This window comes from Panthera onca, chromosome A1, assembly GCF_046562875.1.
Source record: "Panthera onca isolate mPanOnc1 chromosome A1, mPanOnc1 haplotype 2, whole genome shotgun sequence".
In the NCBI taxonomy this organism is placed as follows: Eukaryota; Metazoa; Chordata; class Mammalia; order Carnivora; family Felidae; genus Panthera; species Panthera onca.
Window position 1 is genome coordinate 96,386,345 of NC_138339.1, and position 22,837 is coordinate 96,409,181.

Consider the following 22,837-nt stretch of genomic DNA (forward strand, 5'->3'; position numbering starts at 1 on the left):
GTGCCCGGTGTCCTCGGAGCAGGCTCCCGCGCCCGCGCCCTCGGCCTCCTCGGCCTCGCCATGCTCCGCCCGGGCGCGCAGCGGGGCCTCCTGCTGTCGAGTCTCCGGCTGCAGGGCTCCCCCGGCCGCCCGCGCTCAGCCTGCGGCCGCCAAGGGTGAGTGGGGGCCCGGCCGGCGCGGAGGCCCGCGGATGGGCTGCTGCCTGGGTGGGAGCAGGGCCTGAGGCAGTCTGCCGGGTCGGGGGAGCCTGGGCCTCTGAGAAATGGGCATTCGGATTTCACGGTTGGTGGACAAAGTGAAACAGTATCAAAGGGTTCCCAGTGCGAAGTTACTCCTACCCCCATCTCCCAGTCAACTTGTTAACAGTGTCTTCTGTATTTTTCCAGAGATTGTCTATGTGTAAGCAAACATAGGAAGATATACACCATATACATATATATATATGGTGTATATCTTCCTATGTTATATAGAGATATATATTCCTCTTTGCCTTACTTACACCTTGCTTTTTACAACGTGTCCTGGAGAGGCCCACGATCCGGCTAGGTAGAAAGTCACGCAAATAAATATATGAGACCACTGAGCAGTAACTATAAAATTAAAGGAGGCTGTACGTGGTGAGGAAGTTAAACGAAGAAGAACATTTTACTCCGTCTGGCTCTCCGCAGCCTGGAAAGCATTGGATGGAGGAGATGATCCAAGATTTATAGGAGCTAAAGTTCATAATAATGGTTTTTCATGGAATAGAATGATTATGTGTGTTCTCCAAGTAGACTGAAAAAAAAACTACTCTTTAACTCTTTTGGGGAAAAAAAAATAGAAGTCGTGTTCAATTCTTTAGCTATATTTGTTATCTACAATGGACCAGAATTATATGGAACGGGTTTCAAAGTCCTCCTCTTTCCTCCCTTAACCAGGTTGCTTCAATCAGGGTTTAGATGCCCCAATGACTAAATCAGCGCTATGCAACCCTCATGGGCACTGTTAAAATACTAGAGAAAAAAGGAGAAGAAACAGGAAACAAGTCAGAAAAACTACAGCTGCCATAGCCTAATAAAAATACCATTTACAAAAATTGTCTTCCAGAGAGGAAAACGCACCTTTGTCTGCGGAAACAAGATGGAAAGACAGAGCAGAAACTGTGATAATTGGAGGTGGCTGCATTGGTGTGAGTCTGGCTTATCACCTGGCCAAAGCAGGGATGAAGGATGTGGTCCTCCTGGAAAAATCAGAGCTCACTGCTGGATCTACCTGGCATGCAGTAAGAAAAGCCCCTCCACACCTTTTGGGATGAGCACTGGGTGTTGTATGGAAACCAATTTGACAATAAATTTCAAAAAAAAAAAAAAAAAGAAAGAAAGAAAATCCCCTCCAAACCATCACCTGCCCTGAAGTGTGTAAACCAGTGCAATCAACTTTCTTCCCATCACAACTCCCCACTTCGAGCTCTTTAGAGTGAGTGTCCCTTCAATAGTGTTGGAAAGTGCAATTGCAGTTTAGTGATCAAAATATATAATATTTTTATCTTGAGCCTATAGCTTCTGGATTCACTCCTGGCTCTGCCATTTTCTACCCATATGACTTTTGGTCAGTTTCCATTTCCTGATGTGCAGAAAGGAAATATTAACAGTACCTCGCTGACAGGGTTGTGATGAAGATTGAGTTAATATGTGTAAAGGTATTAAACACATGGTAAACGTTTAGCAAATGTTAGCTTTTGTCTGGAAGGATGTAGCTGGATGATTGCACATATAGCCAGAGACCTGCACTAAATTCCCCTCACCTGGGTTTTGTGGTCTTTTTAGTTTCATTTATGATTTTAATGCTGCACTGTGAGACAACAGCTTGGTGTCATGAGGCTGAGAACTGTGAGGGCTGAGAACATGTGATGTTGCTTTTGTGTTGTAAATTAACACGCAGCCTCTTCCGTTGGGCAGACTTAATAATACAAATAATTATTCCAGCACTACACAATAATTGGGCTTAAATGGAAAGTTACTCAGGTGAATGAAGTGACTGACACTGCTCTCATAGCATTATGCCATATCAATGATTTCTGAAGTCAGTTAAGGAAGAGAGAGGAAGTTTTTGTGACGGTCGGTACACATTTCTTTTGGAGAAGGAATTGGGCAGTGTTAGCCACTGCTCACCGTCCCTTTCTGTTGTGAGTTTTCCTCTGCTAAGTCAGGAGGAAATGCTGCTTTCCAGGGACTTTAGAATCTAGAGCCTGCTCAAGGTTTGGGGGGTGTTAAGCACTGAAAGGGCTGCCTATGTCCTGTTGAGATCAGGGGAAACCGCAGCCCAGACTTAAGCCCACCTGGCCACTGGGTCCTGTGGTCTCAGAGTCAGACTACACTTATGGTTGGATGGAAGCTCCTAGAAAAGTCACACCAAGCCCAGTTCCTCTTCCCTGTCTCCTTTCCCTCCAGTCCCCTCATTTCTGGGTCTGAGAGGGAGGTCCAGGCACCTGGTCCTCCCTGAATGTAATTTCAGAGCCTTTACAGGCATACTGTCTCTTGTTTCACCCTGTCCCTCAACTCACTTCCTCCTACCTGGAGAGAGGGGTCTGCGAAGCCACCAAAACTCCGGGCCCTTCTCCCCTCCCCGAACTAGACTTTCTATTCAGGCTTCACATTATCACGCAAAAAGAAGCCTGAATTTCTCCTGTAGTTCTCCTGGCACTTCTCCTTCGTGGACAGTCACTCAGCCTTTCAACAAATACTCACTGAGAGCCTATATTGTGTCAGACCAGCCCTGGTCTGAGAGGTGGGGACCCAGCAGTGAATAAAGCTAAGTCCCTGCCCTCATGGAGCCACATTCTGGTGTGCTAAACAGAAAACAAACAATGCCTGGGAGTAATCGGTGCCTCGAAGAAGAGTAAACTGGGGTAGAGGGGTGAAGGAGTCAGGAGGCTACCTTGAGGAGGTGACATCTCAGCAGAGACCAGCAAGAAGGGAATGAGGTGCTGGTGACGCTGTCCAGCAAAGAGCATGTAGGCAGAGGGAAATTTAAACAAGTGGAGATATCTTGAGAGGGAGGCTTATATCCTTTTAATACTTCTGGGTTGTTAAACAGGGCATACACCTTAATATTTTAATTACTTATTTGCTCATTTAAATTTCATTGATTTGATGTGACCTACATTTTAGAATAGATTACTGGATTCCCTGCATTATTACTTCTTAGACATTTCATGAATGAAAAAAAAAAAAAAAGCAACATACTCAACCTAAGTTTTTTGGAGAAAAGTGGGCAAAGTTTTTAAGATGATAGCTTCTGGTTAAATGTTAACTGTGCCAAATATGTCTTCTTTAACCAGAGAGCTATCAGAGTGAGTGGAAAAGGCATTCTCCCGCTTTGTGCACAAGGTTTACGCTATGGTTTACAAAATGAGATTCATGCAGTGCGAGCTCAAGATGGACTTGGGCATCAGAAGCCAGGTTATTTGGCCCACTGGGAATAAAGGAAAAGGAAAGAGGGTTGCCCTGGGAAGTCGGTCCCGGGACCTTTTGCAAGTCAGGGAAGCCTACCTGTGAGGAACAACATGAAGAAATTCTACATATTGGGAATTTTTAACATAGAAATATTTGGAGCAGATATGAGAATGTAGAAGTTTGGGGAACCAGCTAAGGGAGCAGACTACAAAAATCAAGGCAGCCTCACTGAAGTATAACATGTACTTAAGGTTTATATCTGCAAAGTGCAGGAATCAAGTGCTTAGTGAGGAAGGCACAGCTTGCAAAGTGAATATTAAAAATGGAGTCACACTGGGGCGCCTGGGTGGGTCAGTGGGTTACGGCACCGACTCTTGATTTAGTGTCGGGTCATGATCTCACAGTTCGTGGGATCGAGCCCCAAGTTGGGCTCTGTGCTGACAGTGCAGAGCCTGCTTGGTATTCTTTCTCCCTCTCTCTTTGTCCCTCTTTGTCACTCTCTTGTGCTCATGCTCTCTTTCTTTCCCTCTCTCTCTCAAGATAAATAAACACTTTAAAATAAAATAGGGGCACCTGGGTGGCTCAGTTGGTTAAGTGTCCCACTTCCGTTCAAGTCAGGATCTCACAGCTCATGAGTTCGAACCCTGCATAGGGCTCTGTGCTGACAGCTCAGAGCCTGGAGCCTGCTTCGGATTCTGTGTCTCCCTCTCTCTCTGCCCCTCCCCCGCTCATGCTCTGTCTCCCTCTCTCTCTGCCCCTCCCCCGCTCATGCTCTCTCTCTCTCTCTCTCTCTCTCTTAAAAATAAATAAACATTAAAAATAAAATAAAATAAAAATGGGGTCACAAATCTAAAAACCCTGAGGTTTTGCCATATTTTAACAACACTGCTTTGTCAGCAGGTAACACTACTACCAATGTAGAGCATTTCATGTAGGATGGACAGAAAGGGGAGAAGATGGAGCGAGAGGCAGCTTTGGAGCATGGGGTCCCCAGGAGAGGCAGCCCTTGGGGATGGTGCCAACATGAATGTTTTGGAGAACTGAGGACTGAAGATCTAAAGATGCAGGATGATCTTTTTGGGGTGTGGGAAGACAATATTGGAACTTTCTGTTTATTTTTATCTACAAATGTAAGAAAGGGAGGAAGCTTTACTAGTCTTTATAAATAGCCTTTACCTTTGATGCAGGTGACATACTGGGTATGATTTCAAGGCTGGCTAAAAGAAAGGTTGGCACACCACGACAGAGGCAGCCTCGTACTTTCTTTTGTCTTTCGTCTACCTTGACATACTGCAGATCACGTGCTATAGGACATCATCGTTGCAATGCATTTTATAGAGACAGGGCTTTGAGACAGGGCTTTAAATAATAGAATTTGTGATGAAAGGAAGAGGGAATGAACTGGAAGGTGTTGTGCTCCATGGAGGTTTGTTGTTTACTCATGCAGTAATTAAAAGGGTTAGTGAAACAAAGTTTTTCTTTTACAAAAAGGCCAGTGTTTTAAATTTGGCGACCTTTATAGTGATTCAGATGGCTACCAGTCATTAGGAGATACATATAAAAAATACCACATAGCAGACACATACAAGACAATAAATGCAATCTATGCTTTCAAAGTAAAGCTGATGGTATAGGTGAGAAATGACTGCTTTTTGCAAAATAGTCCTGTTGGAAAGGGTACATTTTGAAAAGGAATATTTGGAAATGTTGGTATCATCAATAGATTTTCTGGTCAAAATGATATGCATCATGTAGAAAAACTCTCATATATACAAGAGATAAATTTTTTAATGTATCTAAAATTTTCCCAAATGGTGAGTTTAAGTGGGGTTTGTACCCATTTATTTAAAATATAAAAACGTGGGGCACCTGGGTGGCTCAGTCTGTTGAGCGGTTCCTGGTTTCCGCTCAGTATGATCCCAGGGCTGTGGGATTGAGGGCACGTGCTGAGCGTGGAACCTGCGTGAGATTCTCTCTCTCTTCCTCTGTCTCTCTCCCCTGCTTGTGTGCTCTCTCTCTTTCTCAACAAAACAAAACAAAACAAAACAAACAGAAAAACCCAATACCTTCCAATTTGCTTATAACAACTGATAGACAAGAGAACATGAAATGTTAATAGTCAAGTTTCAAAAGAAACCTTTGTGTGAGTGGTGATTGGGGTGGAGGAAGTGGTGTCAGGATGCACAGAGTACAGCCCAGAGAGTCTCCTTTTCCCAGGAGACTCTACAAAGTAGACCTTTGCATCATTGACAGGTAGCGTCTTCAGCCATCAGAGCCATTCAAACCAGTCTCAAAATAAAACCTAGGATTAGGCATTCAAGTTGCTGTTTTACCAAGGTTCATCCTGTATATATTTTAGTAACAAAGCATGTAGTAGTCACCTAGATTTACTAAAATATTAATAAGTAATAAGTAATAAGTAGTAAGTTGACTATTCAAAAGCTTTTCCATATAATAAATTTTAAAAACTCAAAACCTTTCTTAAATAAGCGAATTTTTAAAATTTGAAAGCTTTTCTACACGATAAATAAAATGAAAATTATTTACAATATTTAATTCATTTCAAGTTGTCTTTGTATGTTTTATGATCTCTGTTAATATAGTAATACATACTTATATATCACGTGAGAACAAAGATATACACGTATTTTAGTGGGTATGCTTAAACTTAAAAAAAAATTTTTTTAATGGTTATTTATTTTTGAGAGGGAGAGAGTGCGAGCAGGGGAGGGACAGAGAGAGAGGGAGACAGAATTCGAAGCAGGCTCCAGGCTCTGAGCTGTCAGAACAGAGCCCAACGTGGGGCTGGAACTCATGAACCGGGAGATCATGACCTGAGCCAAAGCTGGATGCTTAACCGACTGAGCCACCCAGATGCCCCTGCTTAAACATTTTTTTATTTTATGTGGGTGCATGGAGATGGCTTGAGGTCAGTCACTGGGCTTTTTGAGGTTGTAGAGGTTCACGAAAGAGCAGAAAGGATTATTAAATACATAGAGAATCATTGGCTTTAGTGACAGTTGATGGTTTTCTAATGCCATGTTTCCTTTCATATTTATTCACTGTTAGCCTACTATAAGGAAGAGATTTTTCTTCTCCCTATTTATTTGCGTATGTATTTATTTAATCAACAAGGATTCATAATTCTTATTTTATTCAAAGAGTTATAGTTCCTAATGATTATTCATGTCTCTGATTCATCTTTCCTCTTTTATTTTCTCTTCCAACAATAATCATTTTCTTTCCTCAAATAAAAGGTAGGCCCCTTCCTGTCCTCCTTATAGACTTGTGGCTATTCTAGCACCTTCTCTTCTCTCAGTTTTTAGGTCTTTCTCTAAATGCTCTGGCACTTAATCATGTGCTCTTGATTTCATTGTTTGGTACATGAAAGTTTCAAGACTTCAGTCAGGCCATAACATCTTGAAGGATAAGAACAATGTTTTCTTCTTCAAAATTCCCATTTAATATATCCTTGCTGAAGCCCAGAACACAAACACATTGTACCCTTCTTACATTCCATGTCATAGGATTGGCGCATAAATTAACAATAAATACCATGCATGATACTACATTCAGATATCTTACATTAGGGCACCTGGGTGGCTCAATTAGTTGAGCATCCAACTCTTGGTTTCAGCTCATGTCATGATCCCAGGGTTGTGGGATCAAGCCCCCTGTCAGACTGTTTCGGGCTTGAAATTCTCTCCTCCTCCAACTCGAATGCTCGTTCTCTGTCTCTAAGAAAAAAAAAATCTTACAATAAAAAGCACAGATATATTTGACCCCAGATTTTATTACTAATTAATTAATTAATTTTGGAGTTTTATTAAAAAAGTTTTTTTATTCTCAAGTTAGTTAATGTATGGAGTAGTCTTGCCTTCAGGAGAAGAACCCAGCGATTCACCACTTACATATATCACCCAGTGCTCATCCCAACAAGTACCCTCCTTAATGCCCATCACCCATTTACCCCACCTCACACCCTCGCACCCCCATCAACCCTCAGTTTGTTCTCTGTATTTAAGAGTCTCTTATGGTTTGCCTCCCTCTCTGTTTTTATCTTATTTTTCCTTCCCTTCCCCTATGATCATCTGTTAAGTTTCCCAAATTCTACATATGAGTGAAATCATGATATCTGTCTTTCTCTGACTGATTTGTTTCACTTAGCATAATACCCTCCAGTTCCATCCACATTGTTGCAAATGGCAAGATTTCATTCTTTTTCATTGCTGAGTAGTATTGCATTGTATATATATACCACATCATCTTAATCCATTCATCAATTGATGGACATTTGGGCTCTTTCATAATTTGGCTTTTGTTGGTAGCACTACTATAAACATTGGGGTGCATGTGCCCCTTCAGATCAGCATTTTTGTATCCTTTGGATAAATTCCTAGTAATGCAATTGCTGTGACCCCAGATTTTAAACACAGATTAAAAGAGAAAAGCTAGCTGATAAAAAATACAGGGTACAAAAACATTAGTAAAGGGACTCCTAGCTGGCTCAGTCAGTGGAGCATGCGATCCTTGATCTCAGGGTTATGAGTTCGAGCCCCACGTTGGGTGTAGAGATTACTTTAAAAAATAAAATCTTTAAAAAAAATAAGTATAATTTTTATACCTGAGAAACAAATTAAGCCCAGCACTTACTTCTGACTGTCTTAGCAGCAAGGAAGTGAAGGGAGTAGGAATTGTTCGGTAGAAATAAGTATACCATTTTAGTAAGAGTGACTAACTTTTCCTTAACTAGGAATTCTAGAAGAATTTGTTCCCTAAATAAAGTTCACTGGGCTAAATGTCTTGAATAACAATTTTGCAAAAATTAACCCATGTGACTCTTTCCAATGCAAGATTATTAATTTATAATTCTATGAAGATAGCCTTCTGGGTGGGGAAGAAGAGGACTGATGTAGTGTAGATATACAATTTTTTGGTGGTCTGGTTTACCCCAGGTTAAGCTCAGAGGATCTTGAGTATATGGTGAATGGAACCCTACACCACTGCTTATGAATATCATTGTTTTCAACTGACAGGAGATATACGGAAGACTAGCAGACGGGTATCTAGCAGACACCCGAAGGTTAGGGATTCTCCATTAATGATCTGGAAAGTCTTGTATTCAAATGAGATAGCTGAGCATGTAAAGGAGACTGGAATATTTGAGAGTGAAAGAGCCTGACTTGCACTTCCGTTAGAATGGCACTTGGCTGTGAGAGCACCTTGAAGCTCAGCCAGGATCTTTCTCAAGAAAACAAAAACAAACAACAAACAAACAAACAAAAAGCTGTGCATATGTTCAGATGTATGAACAAGTATTTAATAGAAGCCCCAGGGTTCTGGCCCATAAAGGACGATTAATGAACTATCAACGGGGTGCTTTTGAGTTCAGGAGAACCAAATAACCTACCACTATCATAGAAAAACCTTATAAATCCTTCCTAAACAGATTTTATTTTGAACAGACTGTGTTCTGATGAGCTTTCCCGGGTAAATTAGCTGCAAAATGAGGCCCCAGATACTTAATTGAGAGAACCTGCTTCATATAATTGCTTAGAATTCTTTTTTTGGATACTACATTGCATTTGCCAGAATTAATAAAAGGGGTTTGGCATGCTACTATTTAGATATTTTTTGTGACTGTAATTCATAAGGATTTTTTCAGCAAATATTTGTGGCATATAATCAATGTTTATCACACAGGTTAACCTTCAACAAAAGTCTGTTCACCATTTATCCAGGCTTTAATTCTCAGGAATTTTCCAATTCTTTTGAATTTTCTTTTCCAATTTTCTTGAATTTTGGAAATTTCGGGAAAGGGAACAGGAGGGCTGTTCCATTTAAGGGAATGGCGGGGATTGGGTCAAGGAAAACTTTGCCAGTCCATGTTCCTTCTCCTCATGGGAACACACATGATTTGCTGGTTTGGGTCCATGTTATATACCCCCCTCCCCATATTCTTCTTAGCAGCATATATTACTAAGCCTCTCCTCTAAATCATCCCATTTCTGAATCTGCAAACACTCTTTCCTTAGTAAGTTTTAGGGACTTAAAATATATGTTCATTGGCTGACTCTCACATTACTTATATGGTTCAGATTGGTTCTCATAACTCTACCATGAGTTTTATGCCCCGGTGTGCTCAAACTGGAGCTGATGTGTTCTCATGTCAAAGAGCTGGCTCGTGCTTCTCAGTTTCTTGCCAGCAATAAATTACTGCTTAGCAGATAAAGTACTAAAACTTAGAGAATGTTGTTGGCAAGGATATGGACAAAAGCGAACCCTTGTGCACTATTGGTGGGAATGTAAATTTGTATAGCCACTGTAGAAAACAGTATGGAGGTTCCTCAAAAAATTAAAAATGGAAATGTCATATGATCCAATAATTCCACTACTAGGTATTTACCCCAAGAAAACAAAAACACTGATTTGAAAAGATATATGCACTCTTATATTTATTGCAGCATAATTTGCAATAGCCAAGATACAGAAGGGTGATGTATATATATATACACACATATACATACAGTGGAATATTAAGCAGCCATAAAAAAGGATGAGATCTTGCCATTTGTGACAACATGGATCGACCTAGAGGGTATTATACTAAGTGAAATAAGTCAAATGGAGAGAGACAAATACCATGTGGTTTCACTTATGGGTGGAATTTAAAAAAGAAAACAAATGAGTAAAAAAACAAAAAGCAGAAACAGATCCACAAACGCACAAACTGATGGTTGCCAGACAGGGCGGGAGTAGGGGGAGGGCAAAAGGGGTGAAAGGGGTGAAAGGGAGTGAGAGATACAAGCTTCCAGATTATGGAATAAGACGTGGGGATAAAAGGTACAGTGTGAGGAATATAGTAAACAGTACTGTAATAGTGTTACATCGTGACAGATGGTGGCTACACTTGTGATGAGCAGAGCAGAATGTATAGAGTTGTGGAATCTCGATGTACACCTGAAACTAATGTAACACTGTGTGTCAACTATACCCAAATAAAAAAATTAGAGAATGACAGGTTTTTTTAAAGTATTTTCTCTCCTTCTCGTTTTAAGGCAGGTTTAACAACTTACTTTCATCCTGGAATAAACTTGAAGAAGATACATTATGCTAGCATCAAACTTTATGAGAAATTGGAAGAGGAAACTGGACAGGTAAATGTATTTAACTTGAAATTTCTTTTAGGTCGATTTCTCAGAAATGTGTAAGATTTCTGAAGAATTTGGACATATTATCATGTGTGTAGTGACATTAATGGCATGTGAAATGTTTAATGTGGTAGAGAAATCTAACGAATGTGTAAGGTAAGAACCCCTCGAGTTTGCTCTGTTTTTGGTTTAATTTCTTGAAGTACATTTCCCATGCAGTTCACCACTCTTCTTGATTTTTTAAATAAGGAAAGGATAAAAAGCAGCTTTCAAAAATATCTTTCATCAGTTACTATATCTAGAAACTCAGAAATCAGAGTATTTCAGCAACTGGATTACAAAGGATCTGATAGCCGTGCCTGAAGATTGTCACACAGCTTTGAAAAGTACTTCACTAAAAGCCCCTCACTTTTATTTTTATCTCTTCTCATGCTTACATTAGTATTCTCAAAATAAAGTCACAGGCAAACACTACCCATAGGCTAAGATGGAAGTTTACTTACATTTTTCATGCTATTTTTCCTTGCCTAAAACTATCAGAGGGCCCACAGCCAAAAGCCAGAGGGGGAGAGTCTTCATCAAGTGAACCCTGCTTGCCTTTCCAACATTTTCCCTTGCCACTCTTTGCTATGCTCATACGCTTCAGTTAATCTTAATTACATATAGCTCTGGAATGTGCTGGGCTCTCTGCCTGAAACAACATTTTCTCTGGCCCCATCTCAACACTCACCCTTTACCCTTCCCTGAGGTCACCCCCTTTGAGAAGCTGTCTTTGACTTCCCCCACCCACCAGTCAGGACAGCTAAGGGCACTTCTCTTGGTTCTAACAACATACGTATGTTCTTACAACGTTCCTTTAACACGAATCTCTCCCTCCTGCCCCCCGCCCCTCCCTGTTGTGGCATTTGCTTTACTGGTTGATCTTCCCTTGAGACTATGAAACACTTGAGGGCAAGGAGAAGATCTTTTATTTCTGTAACCTAGGGCCTAGCTGAGTCCTTGGCCAACTGAAGGACATCAAGAACTGTCGCATGAATGTTGTTTTCACTTCACATGAGATCTCATCACTGCAACATTCTGATTCTTTACATTCCTTCCTCAAATCCTTTGTCTTTCTCTTTGTCACATAGTTTTCTTTTACTCTGTACATGAACACTATCCCGTGTTATTGTAATTGTGCTTTCAGCTGTCTGCCTTCCCTGTAGACCATAAACTCCATGCAGGCAGGGTCTTTGCTTCTTGTTTCTAACCGCATCTCTGCGGCTTAGCATGGTGTCTGACACAGAGGAGACAATTAGTAAATAGTTGCTGAATGAGCGTCTTTTTGTAAGAGGCAACTATTTGATACAGTTATCTCTTGCACGGCATAGACCATCTCTTTTCTTACACACTTGCATTTTCATCGTGCAGAAGGAGAACCATGTTTGAATGCCAAATAATGATTTATGTATGTGTTTGTCTTGGCATTATTGTCACAGGTGGTGGGGTTCCATCAGCCAGGGAGTATCAGAATCGCTACCACTCCTGTAAGGGTAGATGAATTTAAATATCAGATGACTCGGACTGGCTGGCATGCAACAGAGCAGTATATTATTGAGCCTGAAAAAATTCAAGAGATGTTTCCGCTACTCAACATGAATAAGGTATTTATCTTAAGGGTGTTTTCGCCATCCATTAACTTGAATTAAGAGTAGAAAAAGTTACTTTAAGAAGCTTATTAAAGGTAGAAAAACTTTGTGCACATGTCTTGAATGGTGAAATCAGATGGTTAATGCTAGAATTTGGGTACGTAACAAGGTGGGCTATTACGTATGCCAAATTAAATAAAAAAGTAATGAAAAAATGTTTTCTACCTGGGACAACTAACGAGACATTTTCAATACCTTTTTATTACTATGTCCCCCAGACCTAGGGGTTTCCATACATAAGCTTCTGTTGAGAACTTCAGAGAAAACAATGACCTGGTATGATAAATATATATAGAGAAAGGTTGTCTTATTGAAACTTTTTACAAAATCAAATTTAGAGGTGCCATGCGATGTTGCTCTATAAATATCTTCTAGCTCATAACTGTACTGCCAATAGGCTCCATACCAGATATTTATCTGGTTTTAACCATTTTTTTTTTGTTTTGCTAGTCAATACTCCCGTTCGAATAGTAAGAATGGCTAACACTGTATTACATAACACTATGGCACAGATTTATGTACCAGGTACTACTATGCTAAGCTTTTCATAGGCATAATTTTATTAATATTCACAATAATATTATACAGTATCTATTATTACTAAACAGGAAACTACAGTGTAGATAGTTTACATAATGGAACCAAGCTCATCCAGCTAGAAAGAGCTGGAGCAGAGACTTGAAGCCAGGCTCTCAGACTCCCTTGTACTCACTACTCAAGTATACCACCAGGTGAGGCTGTCGAGGAACATAGAGGCTTAAAGTTTCTCCCTAGTGACTGCCTGTAACATCTTTGAACTGTAGCAGCACCTTGTATCACTAAGGGGGTGCTGGGGCTGTCTGCCCTCCTGAGTCTTTATAGGCTGCTGGCACTCTCTTGTCTATAGTTTTGTGTGATGACAGTGTGGTGGCAGAGTGATGTCGCGTTGCATCGTCTGCATTGAAATTCCACCCATGTAAGAATATGTTATATGTGTTTATATGTCACCCTCGGAGTGCTTTGCTGGAAGACCTCACCATCACAGTGTTTTCTCAAAGGTATTGGACAATGGAAATACGTGGGAAGAGTATTCTCTGGGTCTGGGGCAGGGTGCCAAATCAAATAAATACAGGATTACTTCAATGAGGACATATCCATTATAAAATACCAACATGACATTTGGAAGTCTACAGTAATATGAATTCCATTAAAATCAAAACAAGTCTCTTGCACTAAAACTATAACAAGAGATTGGATTAGTATAATCAAAAGCTACCCACAAAGAAAAGATTAGGCCCAGATGGCTTCACTAGTAAATTCCACTAGACATTTAAAGAAGAATTAGTACTAATCCTTCACAAATGTTTCCAAAAATAGAAGAGAAAACTTCCCAACTCCTTCCATGAGGCCACTATTACCCTGATACCAAAACCAGACAAAGACATGACAAGAAAAGAAGGACATATTGTGAATATCGGTGCAACAGTCCTTAAGAAAATACTAGCAAACTGAATTGAGCAACATTTAGAAAGGATGATGCAGCACGACCAAGTGGAATTTATGCCACGGTTGCAGGGTTGATTTAACATCTGAAAATCTATCAATGTAATATGCTACATTAATAGAATAAAGGACAAACATGCACGATCATTTCAATAGATGCAGAAAAGACTCTTGACAAAAGCTCCTTGTTTGGTGCTCAGTAGATTTCTGTTGAATGGATGAGACCTAAGTATAATACTGCACAGTGTTCCTTCTATCAACTCGGTTCATCAGACTGTCATTCTTCTTTGTTTCCACATGGTACCCAGACTGAAGTCCTAGCATAGCATAGGTATTCAGGTATTAAGCTGTTGAATGACTAAATCAAGTATACATTTTCCTGACACTTACATATATTTAACAAGTGAATTTATTAACAGTATTAAACAATTCAATATAAATAATTGATCAGTTAGTATTAGATTAACTGAAAATGTTAGAAACCAAAATGATAATGCTTAGACAAGATAGAAGATAATTTCTCTTTCAGTAAGGCAGTGCAGGATTTGAATGATGGCTATTTTCCACAAAGACTTCAGGAACCCAGTCACCTTCTAGATCATTGCTGTTATTCCTAGGGTGTGACTCTTGTGTTCTTATTCCAAGATGGCAGCTAGAGCTCCAGCTGTCATGTCTGCATTCCAGACAATGGGATTGAGGAAGGGCAAAGAAGAAAGGACAAACGGCATATGCCAGTGGCTTTAAAAAAAAAATAATTCATGAAAGCTGCCACATGATGCTTTCATTTATATTTCATTGACCAAAACTTAGTAATACTTTTAGCTACCAGTTGGAACTAATAACTGCCAACTATTGGAAACTGTTCTTAGTGGCCATGTGTCTACATAAACATTCAGTTTACATTGCCATGAGGGTTGGGGGTGAGAATGGATGTTGGAGACAATTGCAAACCTCTATTAAGTAGCCTGTCTACTTAACATTCAGTGTGAATCCTGCCCTAGTTTGAGATTTGATAAAGGGAAAAGAAGTACAGATTGATCAATCTGATGCCATGATACACTTTTACAGTCCAGTTTTACACAGAATAATGGATATGTATTTGTTTAAATATTGACTCTTTTATGATCGATTTAGATTTTAGCTGGACTGTATAATCCTGGAGATGGTCACATCGATCCTTACTCTCTAACTATGGCCCTAGCTGCTGGGGCTAGGAAATATGGTGCCCTTTTAAAGTATCCTGCCCCGGTGACTTCTCTGATACCCAGGTCAGATGGAACATGGGATGTTGAAACACCACAGGGATCTATGAGAGCGAATAGAATTGTGAATGCTGCAGGTAAGCATTATATATATAATTCAATATATGTGTAATTAGTAGGTTTTTTTCAAGTGGCAAAGAAATAAGATATTTGGCCATAGAGTAATATCTAATATTTTACATTATGTACATTTTTAGGGAACACTGTAACATTCCCAAGGTGAACATTTTGTCTGTTTCTAAGCTACAAAGCCCTCCCTCCATCACTTTGCTTTTGGTGTATGAGATGCCACCCTGTCCTTGGTTACCCATAGAAAGTTGGTGTTCTTCTCCATTCTCTGTTTTCTTCTGCTCCAGATCATCTTTTGCTAATGATGCTGCTTTTTCTATGTTCACTCATTCTTTATTCTAATAGCCAAAGTCTAGTGTTCAAATTCGTGAGCATCCTTTTGTTCTCAGTTTACTTTTGGGAGCAGATCTGATCATTTGTGTGCTCTCTCATCCTTTTCTGATTCATTGACTTCAGTCAAAAAACGTTTAACTCTTTTCCTTTCAGAACATTATTAAATCTATTTCATAACCTTGATTTTTTACATTGTTCTGTTACAATTTAGACTCAGATTAGTGAAGTCAAAAGGGATATTTGAGTTAATCTCACAACCCACCCATTTTTCCACTGTGGAGACCAAGTTCCAGAAATGTCATGTTACTTGGCAAAGCAACAGAGTTATGTTGGGGCCAGGTTTTGGACCTGAGTCTTTTGATTCCTGAGTTAATACACTTTCCAACAGGTCATTTACCTGTGAAGTCATTTTCAATTATCAGACATACAAAAGTAAGCTCTTGTGCAAAGGAAAATTCTTATGCAGTCTGAACTGGACTAATAATTTGTATTTACCTGTAGTTCATAGTGGTTAATTTAAAACCCAAAGTAAGCAAGAGCCAGTAACTGATTTTCTTGTGGTCTGTTCTTGGAGTCATTACTTAAATTATAAAATGAAACCAATCTTTATTATTTATCAGATCAAATTATATTTAAGAGTTTAAGTTAGTATTTTTGAATTTTTCTAATCCATGCCCTCCATTTGAAAAGCATAAAAATCTTATGCTTTCTTTAATATGATTTGAAATTCAAAATAATGTAAAAGGACTTGCCTACACAGTAAAAGCAAAGGAACAAAACATTGCTTTGTTTTTGAGCTTTGCCTCCCACCCCACCCCACCCCAATCCCTATCTGGTAACCCATCACCATCCTTGGGCACCACTGATCTAAATTTTGTGAGAAGATCTAAGGCAATGAAATCATTCATATTTTCTTCTGCATGTAGCAAGGATTGCTTGTAATCTTGTAACTTTATGGTCTCACAAAATTATTGTCTAAATCCATCAGACTGTTTTTATAGTGATAGCAAACGAAACAGATGAAACACACTCTGACCTCCATACCAGACATCACTAATTGATCACTGCACTTATTTCAGATGGGCTTGGGCATGTTCTCCCATGTCTCTCAACACAGTGCTTCAGGCAGCCACACACTCCCAACTGATATTTTGAGAAATAATGTAGAAGAACTTAATTTAACATATTTTTTGATGTTTTCCTAAGATGGTAAGCTTTTATTTACATAATTCATTGCCACTGTAATACATTTTTCTTTTTTTTTAATGTTTATTTATTTTTGAGAGAGAGAGAGAGAATGCAAGCTGGGGAGGGGCAGAGAGAGAAGGAGACACAGAATCTGAAGCAGGCTCCAAGCTCTGAGCTGTCAGCACAGAGCCTGATGTGGGGCTCGAACTCACAGACCACGAGATCATGACCTGAGTCGAAGTCAGATGCTTAACAGACTGAGCCACCCAGGCACTCCTGTAATAAATTTTTTCTAAACCATAAACTGTGAGGAATAAGGAATCACTGAAGATAAAGATAGAATAATTCTCAAAGACATCTGACCTAAACCCAGGGCAGTGGTTACCAGGTGAAGTTTTCTATGCAACTGTGAAATCTTGTGTGGTTGGGTGGGGGAGGGCTATGGCAGGAGGTCCTGGAGTACAGCTTTTCTGGTGCCGGCCTGGGAAAGAAATCCCTGGAATTAGGTTGACAGTGTGGCCCTGCATTTACTGCTCCATGGGACCTAATTTTCTCCAGCCTGGATTGTTCTCCAGGATGCCCTTCTTTGTTCTTTCTTCCGGAGGCGTTTTACCTGGCCACATCTACTCCCTCTCGCATCCTCAGGTTTTGGTAAGCCAAGCAGCTGCTTCTTGAAAATTGTGTGAAGAACTGTGCTGTCTCAATGTTCAATTCTTTATCTCATGCATATCGTATCTCTGGCCCATAATCTTGTTTTTTTTTTTTTTTTTTTTTGTTTTGTTTTCTTCCTCGACCTCTTCTCTTCCACTGGGTAAAAGTTACTGGAGAAAATCTAACTGATTGCATATTTGTAGTCCATGGAAGGTGTAGAGAAGTGTGTGTTTAATTATTTGTAAGTCTGCTTAAAAAAAAAAAAAAAACACCTTATTTGCAGTATAGAAGGTAAGCCTCAGTAACTGAGGGCAAAGGTTTGGGTATGCTCGCTTCTAGAACTGAAATTAACAGAGATCAGTTTTATGAATAAAGCATCTGCAGAAAGCGTTGTGTTAACGTGATTTGAGAATGCGTGGCTGACAGATGTATCCCAGAGTTACTTAGTGAGACAAGGATGTCTCACAAATTCAGGCAAGGCCTTCAGGCTAGCTCTGAAATCTAATTAAAGCAACCAGGATATAGACTTGGAAATGTGACCGAAATATAAAAGACGTAAACACCATTATGGTACTCAACTGTACCATAACCTGCTAGAAGTTTCTTTATGTGAAGTCGTAACAGAAGGCAGCTGAGTCTTTAGTATATTCATGAAAAGGAAAGTCTAAAAGTAAAAATGTGTCCGTTTGGGGTGCCTGGGTGGCTTAGTTGGTTAAGCGTTGGACTTTGGCTCGGGTCATGATCTCGCAGTTGACAAGTTCGAGCCCCGCATCGGGCTCTTTGCTGACGGCTCAGAGCCTGGAGCCTGCTTCGGATTCTGTGTGTCCCTCTCTCCCTGCCCCTCTCTCGCTTGTGCTCTGTCTCTCTATCAAAAATAAATAAACATTTAAAAAATTAAAAAAAAAATTTTTTTTTAAATGTATCCATTTGCTGATGTGTTTCCAGCATTGTCCAGGTCTATGGGGCTCTCTGGCCCAGAGACACATGTATTGCCAGCCATGTGACCTGGGCAAATTACTCATTTGTAAAATGGAGAGAATAGTTCTCATCTCAGAAAGCTGTTATGACTGGTAAGTAGCTAATGTAAAGTATCCTGAACAGAACCAGTACCACACAGTAAGCACTAGAAAAAATACGTCTAATAATTATGATTATAATTGTTTCCTTGAAATCCTATCTGCCCCTCCCACCACCCCATCCCGGGAACACCAGCATCAGTTTGCTATAACTTCTAGGCACAGGCTTTTAACCTTACCCACCTCCTTTCACTTGTTCCATTGTCACACAGCACCCATTCTGCTGGTACATTTGGTTCTCAAACTGATGTACATATGAATTGCTGTGGAAAGTTTCCCAGATTTCAAAAGATTCTAATTTAAGTGATCTGGGTGGGGACTCAGAAGCTCTATTTTAAGCAAGTACTCCAGGTACTGTAGTGTCTGTTCCAGATGGTCTGCAAAACATCTTTAGAGAAACACTATTACATAGATGTTCCTAGAGGAGAGAGAACGTAGTAACTTTATTCTTTTACATTTTTTTTTAACTTTGTTTTTTAATGTCTATTTGTTTTTGAGAGAGAGAGAGAGAGAGAGACAGAGCACAAGCAGGGGAGGGCCGAGAGAGAGGGGAGACACAGAATCTGAAGCAGGCTCCAGGCTCTGAGCTGTCAAATCTGTCAGGCACAGAGCCTGATGCTCAGAGCCCGACGTGAGGCTTGAACCCAGGAACCACGAGATCATGATCTGAGCCAAGTCAGAAGCCTAACTGGCTGAGCCACCCAGGCACCCTGTAGTAACCTTATTCTTGAGCAAGCAGAGCTGAAAACTAGTTTTGGACACTTCTGACCTCTTGGGATAAAATAGTCTAACTTGCCTTTGGTACCTGAAACTGCTCAGGACATGAGCAGAAGATATTTTATTATCATGTAAGTTTTTTCTCTGCATGGTGAAGAATGTTTCTCTTGACTCCATTTCTTCTTGACTCATTAAGCCTGAGATAACTTTATAAACTTTACTTAAGACTTTTCTTAATATGGTAAATCAGAAATATGATTGGATCATGCCAACGTGAAGCCCAGTGTTCGGCCAAAAGAGAATTGCTTAATTTTGCCTGACACTCTGCATCAGAGAATGCCACTGTATAAACCATCACTGTCACCGTATAAACCACCTTGTACAAGTAAACTTGTCTATGAACCTTCACTCTTCATTTTAACTCTATTTCTATTAATCATTGCATTAAAAAAAAAAAAAACTGAAGCCTTTTCCAATAACTATTTTTATTGACTCTTCTGTTGTTTCTCAGGTCATAATGGTAGATTTGAGTGATTTTTCCATATTTGTCTCTCTTACCTTTGAACTTGGTGGGTGGGTGATGTAGCGAGAGTTGAATTATAACCACACCAGATTTAGGTTAACTTGCTTGACAGAAAGAGGAAGAAAATGCCAACAAACACCACCACCATAGGGTTAAACAGCATTGGGCTTGTTTTGGAGTGTAAAATCATATAGTTCTATAATACTTATGCATATGTTCCCACTGTATTTTAATGATCAAGTGCATTAATAAGCAAGCAATTAGACTCAGAGATTCATAAATATGTTTGAATAGGAAGGAATTTATTTTTTTTAATTTATGCTTTTAATTGAAATAAGTGTATTGAGGATACTGGAGTGGTTTGAATTGCTAGGCTAAATATTTTGGCTTTTTATATTTTAAATCTGCTGTGGTGCATATAACTAGCATTTATGGCTTTCCTATATTTTGTTACAAAGTCCTTCCATTGAAAATTCACTTCTTCCTACTAACAAAAATAAATTAAATCTGTAAATTATTAAAAGACCAACAAGAGGCTCTAATGCCCACAAGTAAGATTTTTGGTTTGCAAATAGACATCCGGTTAGGGGGCTATTAAACAAGTATGGCCAGGGGACCTGGGTGGTTCAGTCAGTTAGGCATCTGACTTTAGCTCAGGTCATGATCTCACAGCTCGTGAGCTTGAGCCCCACGTCAGGCCCTGTGCTGACAGCTCAGAGCCTGGAGCCTGCTTCAGATTCTGTGTCTCCCTCCCTCTCTGCCCCTCCCCCTCACCTTGTTTTCTCTCTTTCTCTCTCTCTCTCTCTCTCTCTCCCTCTCTATCTCTCTCTCTGTCTCTCAAAAATAAATAAATATTAAACAAACAAACAAACAAACAAACAAACACTTATGGCCAGTTAAGCCATTAGGCCAAAACAAAACAACAAAGCCCAAGGATGACGTTTAGATAGTAAAATAGAAATAATTAAAAAAGAATTTTTTTAAGTTTATTTTTGAGAGAGAGAGAGACAGAGTGCAAGTTGGGGACGGGCGGAGAGAGAGGGAGACAGAGAACCTGAAGCAGGCTTCAGGCTCTGAGCTGTCAGCACAGAGCTTGACGCGGAGCTCGAACCCACAAACTGTGAGATCATGACCCAAGCTGAAGTCCAGTGCTTAACCGACTGAGCCACCCAGGCACCCCAGTAGAAATAATTTTTGACACATAGGGTACATAGTCTGGGTTCCCAGACTGATTCATAATCGATGATCCTATATTTAGCTCTGAACCTCATAATGACATAGGCTTCAGAACTCTTTATTAGATTCCTAAAAAAAGCAGAAACAGAAATGGTTAAAAAATTGAGTGCAACCTCTAAAGAAATAACTTAAATAAGATTCTCTAATCATTTGAACGATTACTCAAAATTATTCTGAAGCAAACAAGCAAATAGAACCTCCTTCCCCCAAATAATCTGCTGACACCATGTCCCTGCCAAATAATCATTCTAGATTCTAAAATACCTTTATGCAAGTGAAGGTGTCTTGGATTTTTAAAACAAAATCTTCCCATAGGAAGAAAACCAATAAGGTATGATGATTCCAAGGTCTCCCATTGTGACATTGGGCATGTCTCTTTCCTTCTCTGGACTTTAGGTCCACGTCTGTGTACTGAAGAGTCAGCTGGGGGAGAATCAAGGGTCCTTTCAGCCACAATCTGGTTTTTTCTTTTGCAAAGGTAAAAATAACATTCATCCCCACCGGTAAGACAGTTTCAGTACGCACTGTGAACTGAGATACATTCTCATATAGGTACTCCCACTTACTGGACTCATGGTTCCTTCATGCCCGTTGCAAGAAAGGATCTTACAGATGTATTCTAGCCAAGCGTTTACAATAACAGATAAAACTTACTGTGCTATCTCTCCCAAAGTATATACATTTTCAAAATTTAAGTTAACAGAACAATTCTGTATTTGTAGAATCTTAGGCATCAGTAATGTGGGGAGAGGAGGGTCTGGGGGATAGAGGGATTGACTTGGAAGGCTTTCTTGTGCACAATTATTATACCGATCAACACAGGCCCCTTTATTGTTTGATCATTTCTGTTTCAGGAGTAGGGTCAGTCCATTACTGTCTTTCTTATCAACATTTGTACACTTTATATATTTGGGTTGTTTGGTTTGTCCTTCAAATAAGTGTGTTGTTGTTTTCCTGCCTGCCTCTGCTTATAGACAAAATATTTTTTCAGGAATTACAAACTCCTGAAAAACAAGTATATATCTGTTAGATTATAGGTGTCTTCAAAACGCTGGGGCAGGTAAAATACTCTCTTCCCCCAGGTTCAGTTTTGTAATGACAAAAAATTTAAAGTTGTTATCACATTCTTTAGACTTTCCACGAGTACTGAAGTCTTCTCAATATTTTATCTGAAAATAAATTGCCATATCCGTGTCAGGTGTAGTATGTTTACATATGTGGTAACATTTTAAAATGACTTTTTTTTCTTTAAGGATTTTGGGCTCGTGAAGTAGGTAAGATGGTGGGACTAGAACACCCTCTCATTCCGGTCCAGCATCAATATGTTGTGACATCAACTATCCCTGAAGTGAAAGCTTTGAAACGAGAACTCCCTGTGCTCCGTGACCTGGAAGGATCCTATTATCTGCGACAGGAAAGGGATGGGCTTTTATTTGGTCCATATGAAAGTCAGGAGAAAATGCAAGTGCAGGACTCGTGGGTCACCAATGGAGTCCCTCCAGGTGGGTTCCACAAATGCAAGTGTGTGCAGGTCAGGCACATATGTTTTGTCTTCTCTGTGGCGGGGGCTGGGTGTAGACTAAGATGACACCGTAACATTAGACTACTGGATACCTGGGACGCTGGAGGTGAGGGGTTTGAGGTCAGCTCTGTTCTCATGTCCCTTTCACCGATCACAGCAGGAAGTAAGGAAAGAGAGAAGAGGCGGTTGGTGATGGAGAAGCTGAAGAAACATATCTTCCGCTTCCAGGTAATTTTTCACCTGCCCGCACCAACCTTCTTCCTCCCCACTTTTTCCTCACTCTCTCACCTGCCTGGTCTAGTTTCCAGATTAGGATATAGCCGATATTGTGTTTGACGGTTGGAAACATGGCTGGTAGCAGAGACAGGATATCCGGCCTACTAAGAATGAAAGCATCAGAGTCTGTCACAGAGCAGGATAGGTTGCTCCTGCAAACTGATGCCCTCCCCTACTCCATAAATAAATGTAGAAAAGCCCTATGTGAAGCGGGAGGAACCATAGTTTC

General features: G+C 40.0%; 1 protein-coding gene across 2 annotated transcripts in view; it reads left to right on the plus strand.

Moving 5' to 3' along the window:
• Nucleotides 1-47: 47 nt before the first annotated feature.
• Nucleotides 48-22,837, plus strand: part of DMGDH (dimethylglycine dehydrogenase) — a 71,276-nt gene continuing 48,486 nt past the window's right edge. For both annotated transcript variants that reach the window (XM_060635477.3, XM_060635478.3), the window contains exons 1-6: nt 48-155; nt 1,087-1,261; nt 10,493-10,591; nt 12,064-12,228; nt 14,890-15,094; nt 22,064-22,312. In XM_060635477.3, coding sequence (XP_060491460.2) covers nt 61-155; nt 1,087-1,261; nt 10,493-10,591; nt 12,064-12,228; nt 14,890-15,094; nt 22,064-22,312 — 988 coding nt within the window. In that variant the 5' untranslated portion in view covers nt 48-60. The remainder of the gene's footprint in view (nt 156-1,086; nt 1,262-10,492; nt 10,592-12,063; nt 12,229-14,889; nt 15,095-22,063; nt 22,313-22,837) is intronic.